At 38.5% G+C, this 13,166-nt stretch overlaps 1 protein-coding gene across 1 annotated transcript in view; it reads left to right on the forward strand.

Annotated features, from left to right (window-relative positions):
• The window catches only part of LOC140927734 (microfibril-associated glycoprotein 4-like), a 14,605-nt gene extending 10,706 nt beyond the window's left edge, over positions 1–3,899 (forward strand). Inside the window, exons 4-5 of the mRNA XM_073377418.1 lie at positions 1–33; positions 3,484–3,899. The exon at positions 1–33 is cut by the window's left edge and continues 348 nt beyond it. Of these exons, the coding sequence (XP_073233519.1) occupies positions 1–33; positions 3,484–3,752 (302 nt within the window). The 3' untranslated portion in view covers positions 3,753–3,899. The remainder of the gene's footprint in view (positions 34–3,483) is intronic.
• Positions 3,900–13,166: the final 9,267 nt, after the last annotated feature.

Raw genomic sequence — 13,166 nt, forward strand, 5'->3', positions numbered from 1 at the left:
AGTACAAGCTGGGACGTCTTGGACAATACGCTGGTAAGCATAATACCACACATGAGCCTATGATTGGCTCCTGTACTACATTAATGATGAAAACCATAAAAAGGGGTAATGTTTACGTTACTATTTGAGAGGTCTCAGTTATTCAAAATTTAAAAACTTAGAATTAATTTAGAAAACTGTCAACTGTTGTTCGGTATTCCTGTACCCGATCTTTAACTCAGACCTTTCTAGGTTTCACCGATCTACTATGTTTCAGCGATTGCATTGTTTTAACGCGATCCTTAGAGTTGTAAGAATAGTTTGTTCATAGTAGCTTGCTATAAGCAGGTGTGATTATTCCAACTTGCCTTGTTTGACAGATACAGGCGAATTTCAAGGTCGTAACGAGTTATATGGGATCAAGGATAAAAGGCAAGAAATGGGGTGGGATCAGGGATCACAGACCAGGGATCAGGGATCCTTAGTCGTGGGATCGGGATCAGTAGTGCTGTGAGGTGATCAGGGACAGTTTTCCGACAAAAAAATGCTTTAATGGCAAGGACCTGCTCTCGTTTAAAAACTCAGTTGTATTTTTGGCGTAACAATTTGTTCCGGTACTTAAGTGTACGCAATACGACTTTTTTAAAACGCCGCTGACTATCGGCTGGTAGTTGCCTAGCTATTGACTCATTTTGTTTTGACTCATTTTTTGTAACTATACCTTACATTCACTGAAATATCGAATTGGTCTGGGTTTTTTGACTGCCAAATAAGGGCTTAATAAGAAAAAATTCATACAATGGACATTACCTTTTGCCAATGATTTCCTCTGCACCCCGAACAATGATTTTATACATGCTCTTTCCACAATGAAAGACGAGGTTTTTCAATGGACAAACCCCTGTTATCACAGCACTTGTTATTGCTCTTGGTACATACTGTAACTTGTATTTTTCTGCTGACCATGCTCAAGAGACAATACAGAGGGTATCAATGGGGTTAACCGATAGGCGTAAAACGGCCAAAAATTTAGTCGATAGCCGTAAAAATGGAAAAATTTTAACCGTTAGCCGTAAATAGGGTAAAAAGAGTTAACCGTAAAAGGAATTGCTCCCTAGATTTGCTACTTTTAAGGAAGGTACTAAACTCGCTTATGGTTGCGTTTTTCTACTTCCCGGTTAGTGTGACTCCGTACGTATGTTAGGTAAAGCGCCTCTTAGGTGTCGACCAAGACCCTGGTTCCATTTCCGCCGCTCTCTCGGGAAACTAATTTTTTTTCCATAGCGAAAGTGTGGCTTCTTGCTGGGGATTAATATTTGCGATTTTCAGGAGGTCGTGCCCTCGAAACACTTGTAAAACAACACGCAGAGATCTCACTGTTTGTAAAACACTTTGCCGATAAACAACATTTCCCTGTTTTTCTCTGACGCTACGGTCGACATTGCCATGCCTGGTCCCTGTACGGCGTCTTCCCACGCAATCTCGGTCAAGGCATTTCGGTGGCGAACTCGCTCGGACCACGTGACCCGAAACGCATTAGCCGCGCGAAATAGGCCTACGGACAAGGCAACGGCTGACAGTGGTTCCGTAAAGTCTTTCGCTATCATTAAAAACACTGGACGCGGGAATTTTGTTATTGGCCGTTTTCACACTAGAGCCAGAAACAGATTATCCGTCTGAGACTAGCCTGTGTACAGTCGCCCCCTTCCCGACAGACACCCCTTCTCCGATTTTTTTCTGAGGGGACGGGGCGGCTGTACACAGGCTATCTGGAACGGATAATCCCGTGTTCAAACTGTCCGTCGAAATTGAAGGATAAAGTCAGGCGGATTGTTCATTCAAAATTAAGACTATTCTATTTTCAAATTAAGACTTATTACCTAATTACGTAATTACGCAAATCATCAAACGGATAACCCGTCTCACACGAATAATCCGTCTCAGCAGTGTGAAAACGGCCATTTCTGTTGTAATGAATGTCGCGCCCCGGCCTTGATTTGGGCGTTCGCGTGTGTGCTTTGCTTTTTCACAAAGATTATTTTTTAATTGACTATTGACATTTCTATGTGTAAAATAAATTAGAAGTGGAATACTTTATAAAAAATATAATCTATCAAATGTTAAATTTTTTCAAAAGAATAGCTTATTTCATATCCCGAGATGATCTAAAGACCTTTATTTTGCTTTAAAGATACAAAAAATACAGGTCAATTAATATTTAACTTTTTGAAACAAAAGAAGTTAATTTTTAACTTTTTTGTTAACCGTAACTGAAAAAAATTAGCCGATAGCCGTAAAAGAGCCAAAAGTTCAGCCGATAACCGTAAATGCCACCACCCCATTGAGACCCTCAATACATGGTCTCTTGCAAGCCCAGTTTAGCAGCTCCTGATTCCAAGCCTCTGATCAACGCTAATATCAAGTGGCAAGTGTCGGGAGAAGACGGCAAATAACGAAAGAGTAGTAGTCGAGGCTGGCTCTGTAAAATAATGTAGTTTCTTAGCTCGTTGTTCGGCAGGCCAGTGGCGTTTATCTTTGCCCGAACAGAACTCAATCTGATCTCGTTTTGCTCCTTAAAACTTAGTCAAAATTCTCAAAAAGTCTTGCCTTTTGCAGGTACCTTTTTTAAATAGCTGTCCCAGCTTACTCCATCCACAGTGAGCTGGTAAACTGCTTACAATTATGTCATGAGGTAACTCAACCGAATATAATCGAAATCTACATCAGTAAGAGGATTAAATGAGTTTGGTGAGGTATACAACTAGAGGTCATGTGGCTGAAAAGAGTTGGTCCGGCAACTGGTGCTACCAAGGCGACAACTGACAAAAAACAAACTAATAGTGCAAACCCCATTTATTCTGAGTTGATCAGCCAATCTTACTGACATTTCTTTTTGTGTGAATAAAATTTTGCTAAATGGAATTGATCTCGTTTTAAAAGGAACAGGGCAAAAAAAAAAGTGCTTGGTTTGTTATGGAAACGTGACGGAGATAAGAAACTTCCCGTATTTCCGTCGAGTTTACAAAATACGTTAACACATTATTTCGTCCTGTGAAACGCTTTATATGTGAGCCGTCTAAAGTGTAACTATTATGATAGAAATGATGATAATTAATGGAACTGGCTGGAGTAAAACACTCTCTAGTCATTAACTTGGCTAGGACTCTGCTGAAGAAATCGAGAGACACTTTCAGTTTTGCATTTTATTCGGTTATATCCGGAGCAACTGTGTAGACTAGAAAGTTTCACCCGTTTTCCTTACTTAAAAGGAAAAATTACGCCAAGTCAATGTTCAGATAAAATAATTAAAGATTAAAGAGTGTGATAAGTAGACTGTGACATAGTTAAGGTTAAATGCCCTTTTTTAACGGTAAAAATGCCCGTTTTACTTATTTGGACTGCCGCTACTCTCTCACTTTCCCGCCGAAACGTCTAAAGAAAGGTTATTTAGGACCATTAATAAAAATTTAAGGTAAGAAATGAGGTTTTTGTTTTTCTTTTTAGGAACTGCTGGTGACTCTCTTACTACAAAGCATCATAATATGCCATTCTCCACCAAAGATCAAGACAATGACCAAGATCCTGGCAAGAGCTGTGCCATTTCATATAAGGGAGCCTGGTGGTACAATAAATGTCATGAATCCAACTTAAATGGTCGCTATCTTAATGGGAAACACTCCTCTACTGCCAACGGTGTAAACTGGTTGCACTGGAAAGGCCATTATTACTCCGCCAAACGCGCTGAAATGAAAATCAAACCAGTAGAAGCCTAATCCGTACAGTTGAGCCCTGTATACAGACACTGAAGGGACAAAGCAACTACTATGGAGATTTCCGTTTTAAAGATGTCACCACGATAACACCAGTCGTCACATTTAAGACTCCGCTGATAGTTTTGTGTAGCCTGAACATGCAACAAGCGTTATTGAGGGCGTTCAGAAGGGCTCTGGTGCTCGCAACCCAAAACCCGCCTGCATTACCCAAATAACGTCTGTTGCGCCCATGTTAGTCTTAGTGTTAAGCAACCAAATAGTACGTAGTTCCACAATTGTTTATAACCTGTATCTTAATTGATTATTGTACAGTAGTGAAACACTGAAGGCCATTTATAAGACGCGTTACGGATAAGATGCATCGCTTACATAAGACGCACATTGCCGGTATAAAGTGACACATGTTGTCTGAAATTGGACGTTACTTATTAGCTAAGGCGTTTATTACTAGTAATAGTTGACACTACAGCTGCCCCCGCTCTGTATATTGTCGGTCAAATGCATTCTTGCTCGTTGTGTAGCTCTTTGAAATATACCGATTCATAAGGAAGATTTTCACACATATTCCATACAATAGGTGAGATAAATACTGGAAACGCAAGGTTCTATGCACAGTTTTAGGTCGATTTGCACAGCTCTGATCTAAACATTCTCAGTTTCGAGAATATTTTATTCTAAACCATAAGAAAAGATTTAATTAGAAGTTGTGTTTTTCGCTATTTCTCTTTCACTTTTTACATTCAGTTCATTTTATTTGCCGGAAAGGAAGCCTTAGAATTTAAAACGACGTTTGATCAATTCACACTCGCGCATTCTAGTCTTATTTTAAACTTTAGAGCGGAAGGACATCTGTGAGCAGGGAATAAGTCAGCACAGAATTTGATTGTCGGCGAATTTCTGTAATCGTCCATTGTTCTGCTAGTGAGAAGCTGGCCGTTGTTCACTCGTCTTGCTTGTTTGGGGCTGAGTCTTATTCCGGTCAAAGAGAGAGAAAGAGTGTCTGGCAAGGTTTCCAATCAAAGATTTGTGAACTCGTGTCTGGCAAACTCTCCAAGTGTTTATACATACGCAGTTATACGCACCTTATAACTTCTTCTGTGCTTAACGAGTGTCATTAAAATTTTGGTCCATAAATTTCACTGAAACAACTGCTCCACAGAATGTAACTGATAACACAATAAATATCACAAAATCTACCTAAGTGGTCCCTTGGGGATGTTCTGTCTTTACGTCATCCTAACCATTTCGTACTTGCGTGAGCAAACAATAGAAACGTCATCATTACCTACCGATTCCTCGCGGCCCCTGTTCAAGGAAATCGAGATTTTTTCTATATTGACTGTATGACTGTATATTTCAACTGTAAGTACTTTCCTTAATATACGCGCGAGTTACTAGAGTGCCTCCTCGGGATTTCGCCTTCTGGGCGAAATCCCTGCGGGGGCAATTATTACTAGTAATAACCAAAGGTTAGGGAGTGCGGGCTACAACGATCGGAGGTCAAAACGCTTTTGCTCCATCGCTGTGCTTTGTGTAAATTTCACGTGACAGATGGTCGAAACGCTCAGCATTATTATCGGCACTCCTTGATAATCATAAATGCCTACTGCGTGACAAACAGGTTCACATACCGGCGCCTGTAGAGACTGAAACAGTGTATCTTAAGGTCCCTACAGCTTTCCTTATACAGTAATTTACTGCAAGCTGAATAACCTGAGCGATTTTACTGATTTGAACCACTTGATTGATTTCCTTTCATCACTCTCTCTTGAATATTTTCATTTCATTATGTATTTTCAAGGCATTCATGGAAATTAGTTTTTTTTCTCAAGGGACAAATTCGGGTCGGAGTGCCTTTTTTTTTTATTGTTGTTGTTTTTGGCGATTGTGAAAGACTGGTTGTTCTTGCGTTGGTAGCCTGCATAGCTGGCCCAGTAAGATCGTTAGTGCACGCAAATTTTTTTCACAGAGGAGTCGTAGACTGTTTTACTGGCGTTCAGATTTAAGACGGAATCAAAGAGATGTGAGCAGGAAAAACAGCGAGAGGATGGGGTAAGGGTTGGGAGCTCTCCCTCTCCCTTAGTTCCTCCTTTTTAGTTATTGTTTCCCGCTCTCTGATCTCGGGCCACACTCCACATGATCTGAACTCCGGGAACAGGCTAGAGGTCGCCTGATGTAACGGAATCCGGATTCCGGGATCCAAGAAAGTTTTGCTTTTGGGATCTAGAATCTGGGAAAATTTCTTGTGGAACTCCCATATCCTGGGCTTGGAATCCGGAATACAGCTCAAGGAATCCGGAATCCCACCGACAATTGCAATCTAGAATCCAAGTACAGTTCCCCCGACAAAGACTGAAATCCACCACCTGGAAATCCGGAATCCACGAAAGGGGAATCCAGAAACCAAGATTGTCTTGGATTCCCTTACATAGGGCGTAGGTGGTTACGAGTTGCGAAGCTGCCTAGAAACTGTATGCAATGGACATTCTGGTATCATGACAGGTAAATTAACATGCACATATGCCAAACCCGTAATTTATTCAATTACGAATAAAAACGCCTTGCTTTAATGTAATTCCCGTAAGGGACTTAAGGTTTTAGTAACATTCATAGTTTTTGCTATAAAATAAGAATTTTTGACGGTTGTTTAAGTTTCGAACATTCCGCGCGCAACAAGGAAAAAACACTCAGAATTACGGGAACGCAAGGCGAAAACAAGCACGCGTAAGGTGATCCCATCTCTTTATTGCAGTTTTTGAATGTCCCATATGTTTCTGACATTTGTGCCAATGCAAGTTTGAAAAAAATCTGGATAGTACATCATTTTCAAGGGAAGTACCTTAACGTGGATGAGTGCGACACTTTAAAGTCTTCATTTTATAACGGTATATAACAATTATTCACCAAAGTGGTGGTGGCTAGTATTGCATATTTACCGAGGCCGCGAAGCGGCGAGGTAAATATCCACTATTGTTATATTCCTAGAATTTCACTCAACTAAACAGGGACTGCCATTGGTTGATTCTTGGTCACGTTGCCTTGACTAAAATCAAATGTATCCCGATCGTGATACATTAAACAATGTATCCCGCTCGGGATACATTGCAGCACGTGATCAAAGCATGGTGGAAAGTTGCGTGACAGAAGGCGGGAAAAACACCGCCAGGTCCTGTCGGTTTTCTTTTTTGTGAATGAACACAACAACACAATCACGAAGCCTCAAGCTAAAAAGCAACAATTTTTAAAGTTATCCCAGAAGTTCCCAGAAGAAAACAGCAGCTAGTGGAGGAAAAAGATGCAGATGATATAAGGAAAGTACTTTTGTTTGTAAATCATTCATTCAGTAGTTTTGAGAATTAAATTTGTGTTGTTGTAAGTACCGAGTCGACTGTTTTGGTTCGTTTTCGTTCGCTCCGGTTATTCTTTTGTTGCTGTTGAAGTGAAAGTCTAGAAATATAACAAAACACTTAATGTCAGATCCCTCGGGAAATCAGTTAGGTTTGTTTTCCCGAGAGTCCTGATGTTTCCCTCGACTTCGTCTCGGGAAACATCAGGACTCTCGGGAAAACAAAACTAACTGTTTCCCTTGGGATCTGATATTAAGTGTATACTAGCCACCGACACTGAGGTGAATAATTGTTTTAGTATATACTAAAACAGTGGGATAATTGAGCACAAAAATGATGATTTTAACTCATTTACTGTTGCCAACGATTACAATTTTGGCGCGCGATGACCGAACGGCCGCGGTCGTCGCTCGCTTGGAGGAACTGGAGGTGAATCAGTGAATAGTGCAGGATATTCACTGATTGAGTAGCCTTTTAGAGCGCGCGATTGTTTAGTATTTACTAAATTAAGTTAGTGAAGAAAACGTTTTTCGGAAAAATGTTGCACTTTGTTTCGGCGAGAACCCGTAAACATTTAGTACTACAAGGTATCTTTTTTTATTGTCTTAATTTAAGGTACATAGGGTGGGATTTGGTACTGTAACTCTCTCGTGTTTGCCTATCATCTCAGCCCTTACCCTGTGGTATTGATAGGCCGATATACCGTTAATTCAGTTATAGTGCAATTGTTACAGGAGTTTTAGATTTTTTTCGGATCGGCGATGTTTTGGGAAATGTTTTAACGCTTGTTATATGGGGAGTACATTCTTGTGTTTACGTTAATGGTTATAATACAACCAGTATGCAGGTGAAACAACATTCAAATGCATATCTGCAAAATACATCCCTTTATTCTAAGTCGCTTATCTGTATTATTTGCGAGGTTGACATACTTTAATTTAGGCCTATATATATTTCACGTCTTCTTCAAACTTTGGAGTAAATTTCTGCAGAGGAAGGATTCGTTTTGTAAGCGGATCGTGGTAAAGTAAAAAAATATATAACCCAGCTTCGATGAGCAGCCAGATAGTAGCGATCCCACGGTGGTTACAGAAATTGGCCGTGAAGAATAATGGGCTGGGCCAGAATAACTACAGACAGCTGGAAAAACCCTTCCAAGTAATTATTACATAGGTTTCATTTATTACTGAAAACGAGTATTTCAATGGGGTTACGTTTATCTCTTAATCCTCCCACCTTCCCCCTGCAAGGTTGTACCAAAAAACACCCATTTTGCCGAAAATGGAAAATTATTTGGGGTTGGAGCCCCCCCTCCTCAGCCACATTTTGACAACTTTGATGGGTTCCGAGAAAATGACAAAAAGATGTTAAAAACTTCAATGGCGGCAAGAGCCATGGCTCTTGATGGCGGCTATAGATCTTCAGGTTACAAGAGATAAGAGGGCTTCTACATACAAACAAACAAACAAAACATACCTAAATTCGAAATGTGACTGACTTCTGACTGACTAATTAACTTGGATCCTTTTATATGCCTCAAATGTCACCATAGAAAGAACAAAATGAGCTGTTACTAAAAAAATACTGTTGTTTCTTTTTTCTTTACATAGATTTTCTCTATTAGAAAAGGAAGCTGAACTGTAATCACATTTTTTTTTCTTTTAAATATATTTTTTTCTGTTGAAAAGGGAAGTTAGACTGTAGAGACACATTTATTTAATTGTTTTCGGATTTCTCAACGAAATCCATGCCAGTGTAAAATTAACGATACATACATCAGTGACTAGTACATTTCGATGATTTACATTCAAAAGATGCGATAAATTCACACTAAAATGTACCAGTCATGGAGGTATGTATAGTGCGCATTATTTTGGAAAAATTAGCATCACGTCAAAACAGTTAATATTGTAAGGCAGATTTTTGACAGGTTCGTAGGATAGGTTTGTCTTGAAATTTCAAGGTGTTGCAGTGAATCAGTCTTAATGAAAGTAATAATCTATCACGGCTATTGAAAATTTAAGGTTTGAAATATATTTTCCTTTTAGTCGAATTCAAACATACCCAATGTTTTACTTCTTTCGGAGATTGTTTGCTAAACACCAGACTTTAAGTTCCTAGTTTTGGATTTTCACTAGCTGGTCTAGATCACACAAGATTCGGCTTTTATCAATTTCAAAGTTTTTTGTTTATTGTTGTCATAGTAATATCGATTTTACTTCAAACTACATTTTCACAAATTTCAATCCATAGCTAATCACTGGTGAAAATTTTATAGAGATCGGACGAGGAAAAAACTACTTTTAGGGCGATTGAAAAATATCGGTCTGGCCTCTGAAAAACTGTATCGAAACACCTTAAGACACACACTGATTCCGTGTACGGCTACGGGTAGAACAGTGATACTATTATCACCGGAACTCCTTGGAAATCAAGATTACCTACTGCGCATGCGTTGCAAACTGGTTCGCCTACCCATAGACAAGGCATCCATGAAAAGCAGTTTTTGAGTTTGTGAAAGACTGCTTGTTCTTGGTGGGGCAGCCTGCGTAGCTAGCGGGATCGTCAGTTCGCGCAAAGTTTTGACCAGGGCGGATAAAGGTTGGGCGGTGAAACGAGCGCTCCGCTCTTCATTTAATGTGTGATGCGGAGTAGGACTGGCACGAGCGCTCTTTCCGCGCTTCCGGTGCGCTTGAAGGCCGGCGAAATTTTCCTTTTTGCAAACCGGAAATCCTATTTTCTTTCTGTAATTTCAGGCTACAATGTTAAATAGATAAATTCGTTCCATAACAATATCAATAAACAGTTTCATATGTTTGTGTCTGTACGTCTATAAGTCAAACTTGTTGGTCGTATAATGCCAAAATTTGAGTTTAATTTGAAAGTGTTGAATACCTCCTCCTTCCACTAAATATAACCTAATCGTCTTTCGCCGTTTCGTTTGCAAAAGCTTAACACTTCTTAACCTCAATTACATATGTTAAAGGGGGATAAATTTTATATAACATAACAAAAAATTAGGTTGATATATATTGATATAGTGGCGTTGTACTTCTTCAAACTTTGCTTCTCGGGTGCAACTCGCCATGGCGATTCGCGCAATGCGTTAACGTTGTAAATGCGGCAACTGCATGTAAACAAAATTTATTGAGGTTAGCTGTAAGGTTTTTTCTCCGTTTTTCTCTCTAAAACAGAACAAGGTTAACAATAAAAACTGAGGGGAAACTACTTTTGAAGTTTCGAAGAAAAAGAAAGACGTTTGAGATGCACGCATTTATAAAATACACGTCATCTAGTTATGATACACGATCTGCTGTCTCTTAGTTTTGCCATGGATGACATGGATGAGATTTTCCTTCCTGTTTTAGACAGCACTTAGTTGTTTTTGTTTTGGAATAACATCGACATTGGCGAGTAGCAGAACGAAAATATAATTCAGTGGTAGAGTCATGGAAGTAATAAAAGAAACCCTTTGAAAGAGATGTTTGTCTACTCCAACTAAACCTCCCGCAAAAAATAGCAACATTTGCCTCTCGGAGACAGCGTACCAGCACAAAGGAACGAGGAAGAAGTGCAAGAAAACAAATCAAGCCGCCATAATTCAGTGACAGCGGCAGTGTCTGACGTACAAACCACATCGCAAGCCCTGAACGAAGTCGAAAACAAGCGACATTTCTAAGCAGAGTCCCAGTCCACTGCATCACACCTTTTTGCTCGGAAGCGCTCGTTTCACCGCCCAACCTTTATCCGCCCTGGTTTTGACGGAGGAGTTGTAGACTGTTTAATGCTTTAAATGGACGTCATACTGATGCCAAGCGCTATTGTTGTTTGTTTTTACAATGTTTAGCATTTGCAGTCATTATATTTCTAATTAGTATAGGTGTCTATAGGGGACAAATGACTGGTACCTACGTTTGAGTTCAAACTAGTCATTTTCACTGAGAGAGGATTCAGCTGGCTTATTTTTTTCTAAAACGCTTTACGGCAACCCTATCCTTAAATCAACAGAGTTAAAATACCGGTTTTAAATTACACGTCAACTTTTTCCATTAACCTAATTACAGAAAATAAACAAAGTTAGTAAAAGGGAAGTTCGAGAAGCCCTACTCGTAGAATTAATGTTCTGTTATTTCATCATCTGATCGACCTTATCCGCCTTGGTAAACTAATTTAAAGAAAAGGAGAAGGAAAAGATAACTTAATTCCTTTTTAATCAATCCACGAGCAAAGCATTCTTTTTTTCTGTTTGAACTCAGATGCTACTGAATTAGGGAATTATTTAATATTAATTCATTCTTATCAGGCATTGAGAGCGGAAAATCGATCTTGAATTTAATTATAAATTCTCTTTTCAACAATTGCAACATCACATTTTCACGATACTACGAAAATACGAAAATTCTTGTATACCACAGTGCACAAAAAAGGTAGTTATACTTGAAAGGAAACGAGAAAGAACATGAAGAACCCAGTTATCATCTTATTTATAAGGATTGGGAGCTCAGAACGTATCATCTACCTTAAAGCTTAAAGGATGAAATACGAAATTAATAAATCAAAAAAAAAAAAAAAAAAGAATTAAATGAATAAAAAGCGATAAGCTTACATTTATCTGTAGATTTACCATATTTATTCTAAGGGAATCCTACAGTTGCAGCTGACTTGCACAATTTTGAAGACACAAAGTATGCCAACAAATAATTAACTATCTAATTAAGACGTCAAGATGTTTAACTAATGACTAAAATAATCCCGGGTGACATTTCTGCTTTTCCATAATAACTGTCTAATCAAAATCGGGAGCGGTTCATTCCCCGTCAAGACCTTCAGTATGGCAAGTCGTTTAGCTGTGTTAGTGCTCTTGCTGGTTTTTGCTGTTTGGGGAGCTTGGCTAAACTATGTTGCAACTGCTGGCGTTGAAGGTCGGGCCGGTAAACAGATTTAGCTATTTTTCATTTTCAGGCGTTTTCTTCGCCAACATCAGTTACAACCTTTTTATTTGCGTCTTTAGCTGCGAAGATCATCTTTGCAATTATTTCAGCTGTTATATACACAAAACACCTTGTAGGGTCGCAACTCTAGGAGACTTGAAATTGAAAGATTTTGTCCGGCGCGCCGACAACTGTGAAGTGAACTGTGCCACCTGAACCGTTACTATAGCCTTAGTCACATACAACTTAAATATGTCACGAACGCTAATTTTTCAGTCAAGCTTAGGTTAAATTGGGTAAAATCTGTAGATATTGAACTAACACTCAACGGAGATTTTGTAATCACGAAACTTATCTAAGCAGTAATTAAACTGCATTTTCACCGTAAGAACATCCACTGTGCAAAGGAGATCGAAATTTGAGTCATAAAACTAGTACAAAATTTCCAAAACAAGCAAAGCTTTTTGTTTTCTTTTTTCTAAAAAGCCTTACTAGAAAAGCAACCCCTGCATTAAATTTTAATAAACAATTGGAGGAGAAATATCATTCTTGAATTATGTTAACGCTAACTTTCTTTAAAATCTATAACAGAGAGTACTGGTAAATAAAAATTAAATCGTCTTTAAATGGGAAGCTCGGAAAAAACACTTTCAGTCTGTAAAAAGGCCCGTGTTAGTGACATTTTCGTTTTGATTTTAAAGTATTTCAAATGTATTTTCAGTATTTGAACACTATTTTCCTGTATTTTAATACTATTTGACAAAAAAATTTAAATTTTCGCCCCTGTTTGAAATATATCTTGAGTGTAGTTAAATTGTATTTCATGTAAAGGAAAACCTGTCTCATCAATTTACAATGTATTTTGTTTAATAAATATGATTAAAATAGAGTATTTAAAATGTATTTTGGGCATAGAACCACTAACACTGTTACAAACAGAGTTCAAATAGACTATTTAAAATATGTTTTAAGGGCTTTTATGCTGACTGTAATTAAGATACTTTTAAATAGGGTACTTTAACTCTTTTTTGAGTTGTATCTAAAATGTATTTTGAGACGCATCCACTCACAAAGTTATAAACATAGTTCAAATAGACTATTTGAAATATGTTTTAAGAGCCTAAATGCTGACCGTA

This window comes from Porites lutea, chromosome 2 (assembly GCF_958299795.1).
Source record: "Porites lutea chromosome 2, jaPorLute2.1, whole genome shotgun sequence".
Lineage (NCBI taxonomy): Eukaryota > Metazoa > Cnidaria > Anthozoa > Scleractinia > Poritidae > Porites > Porites lutea.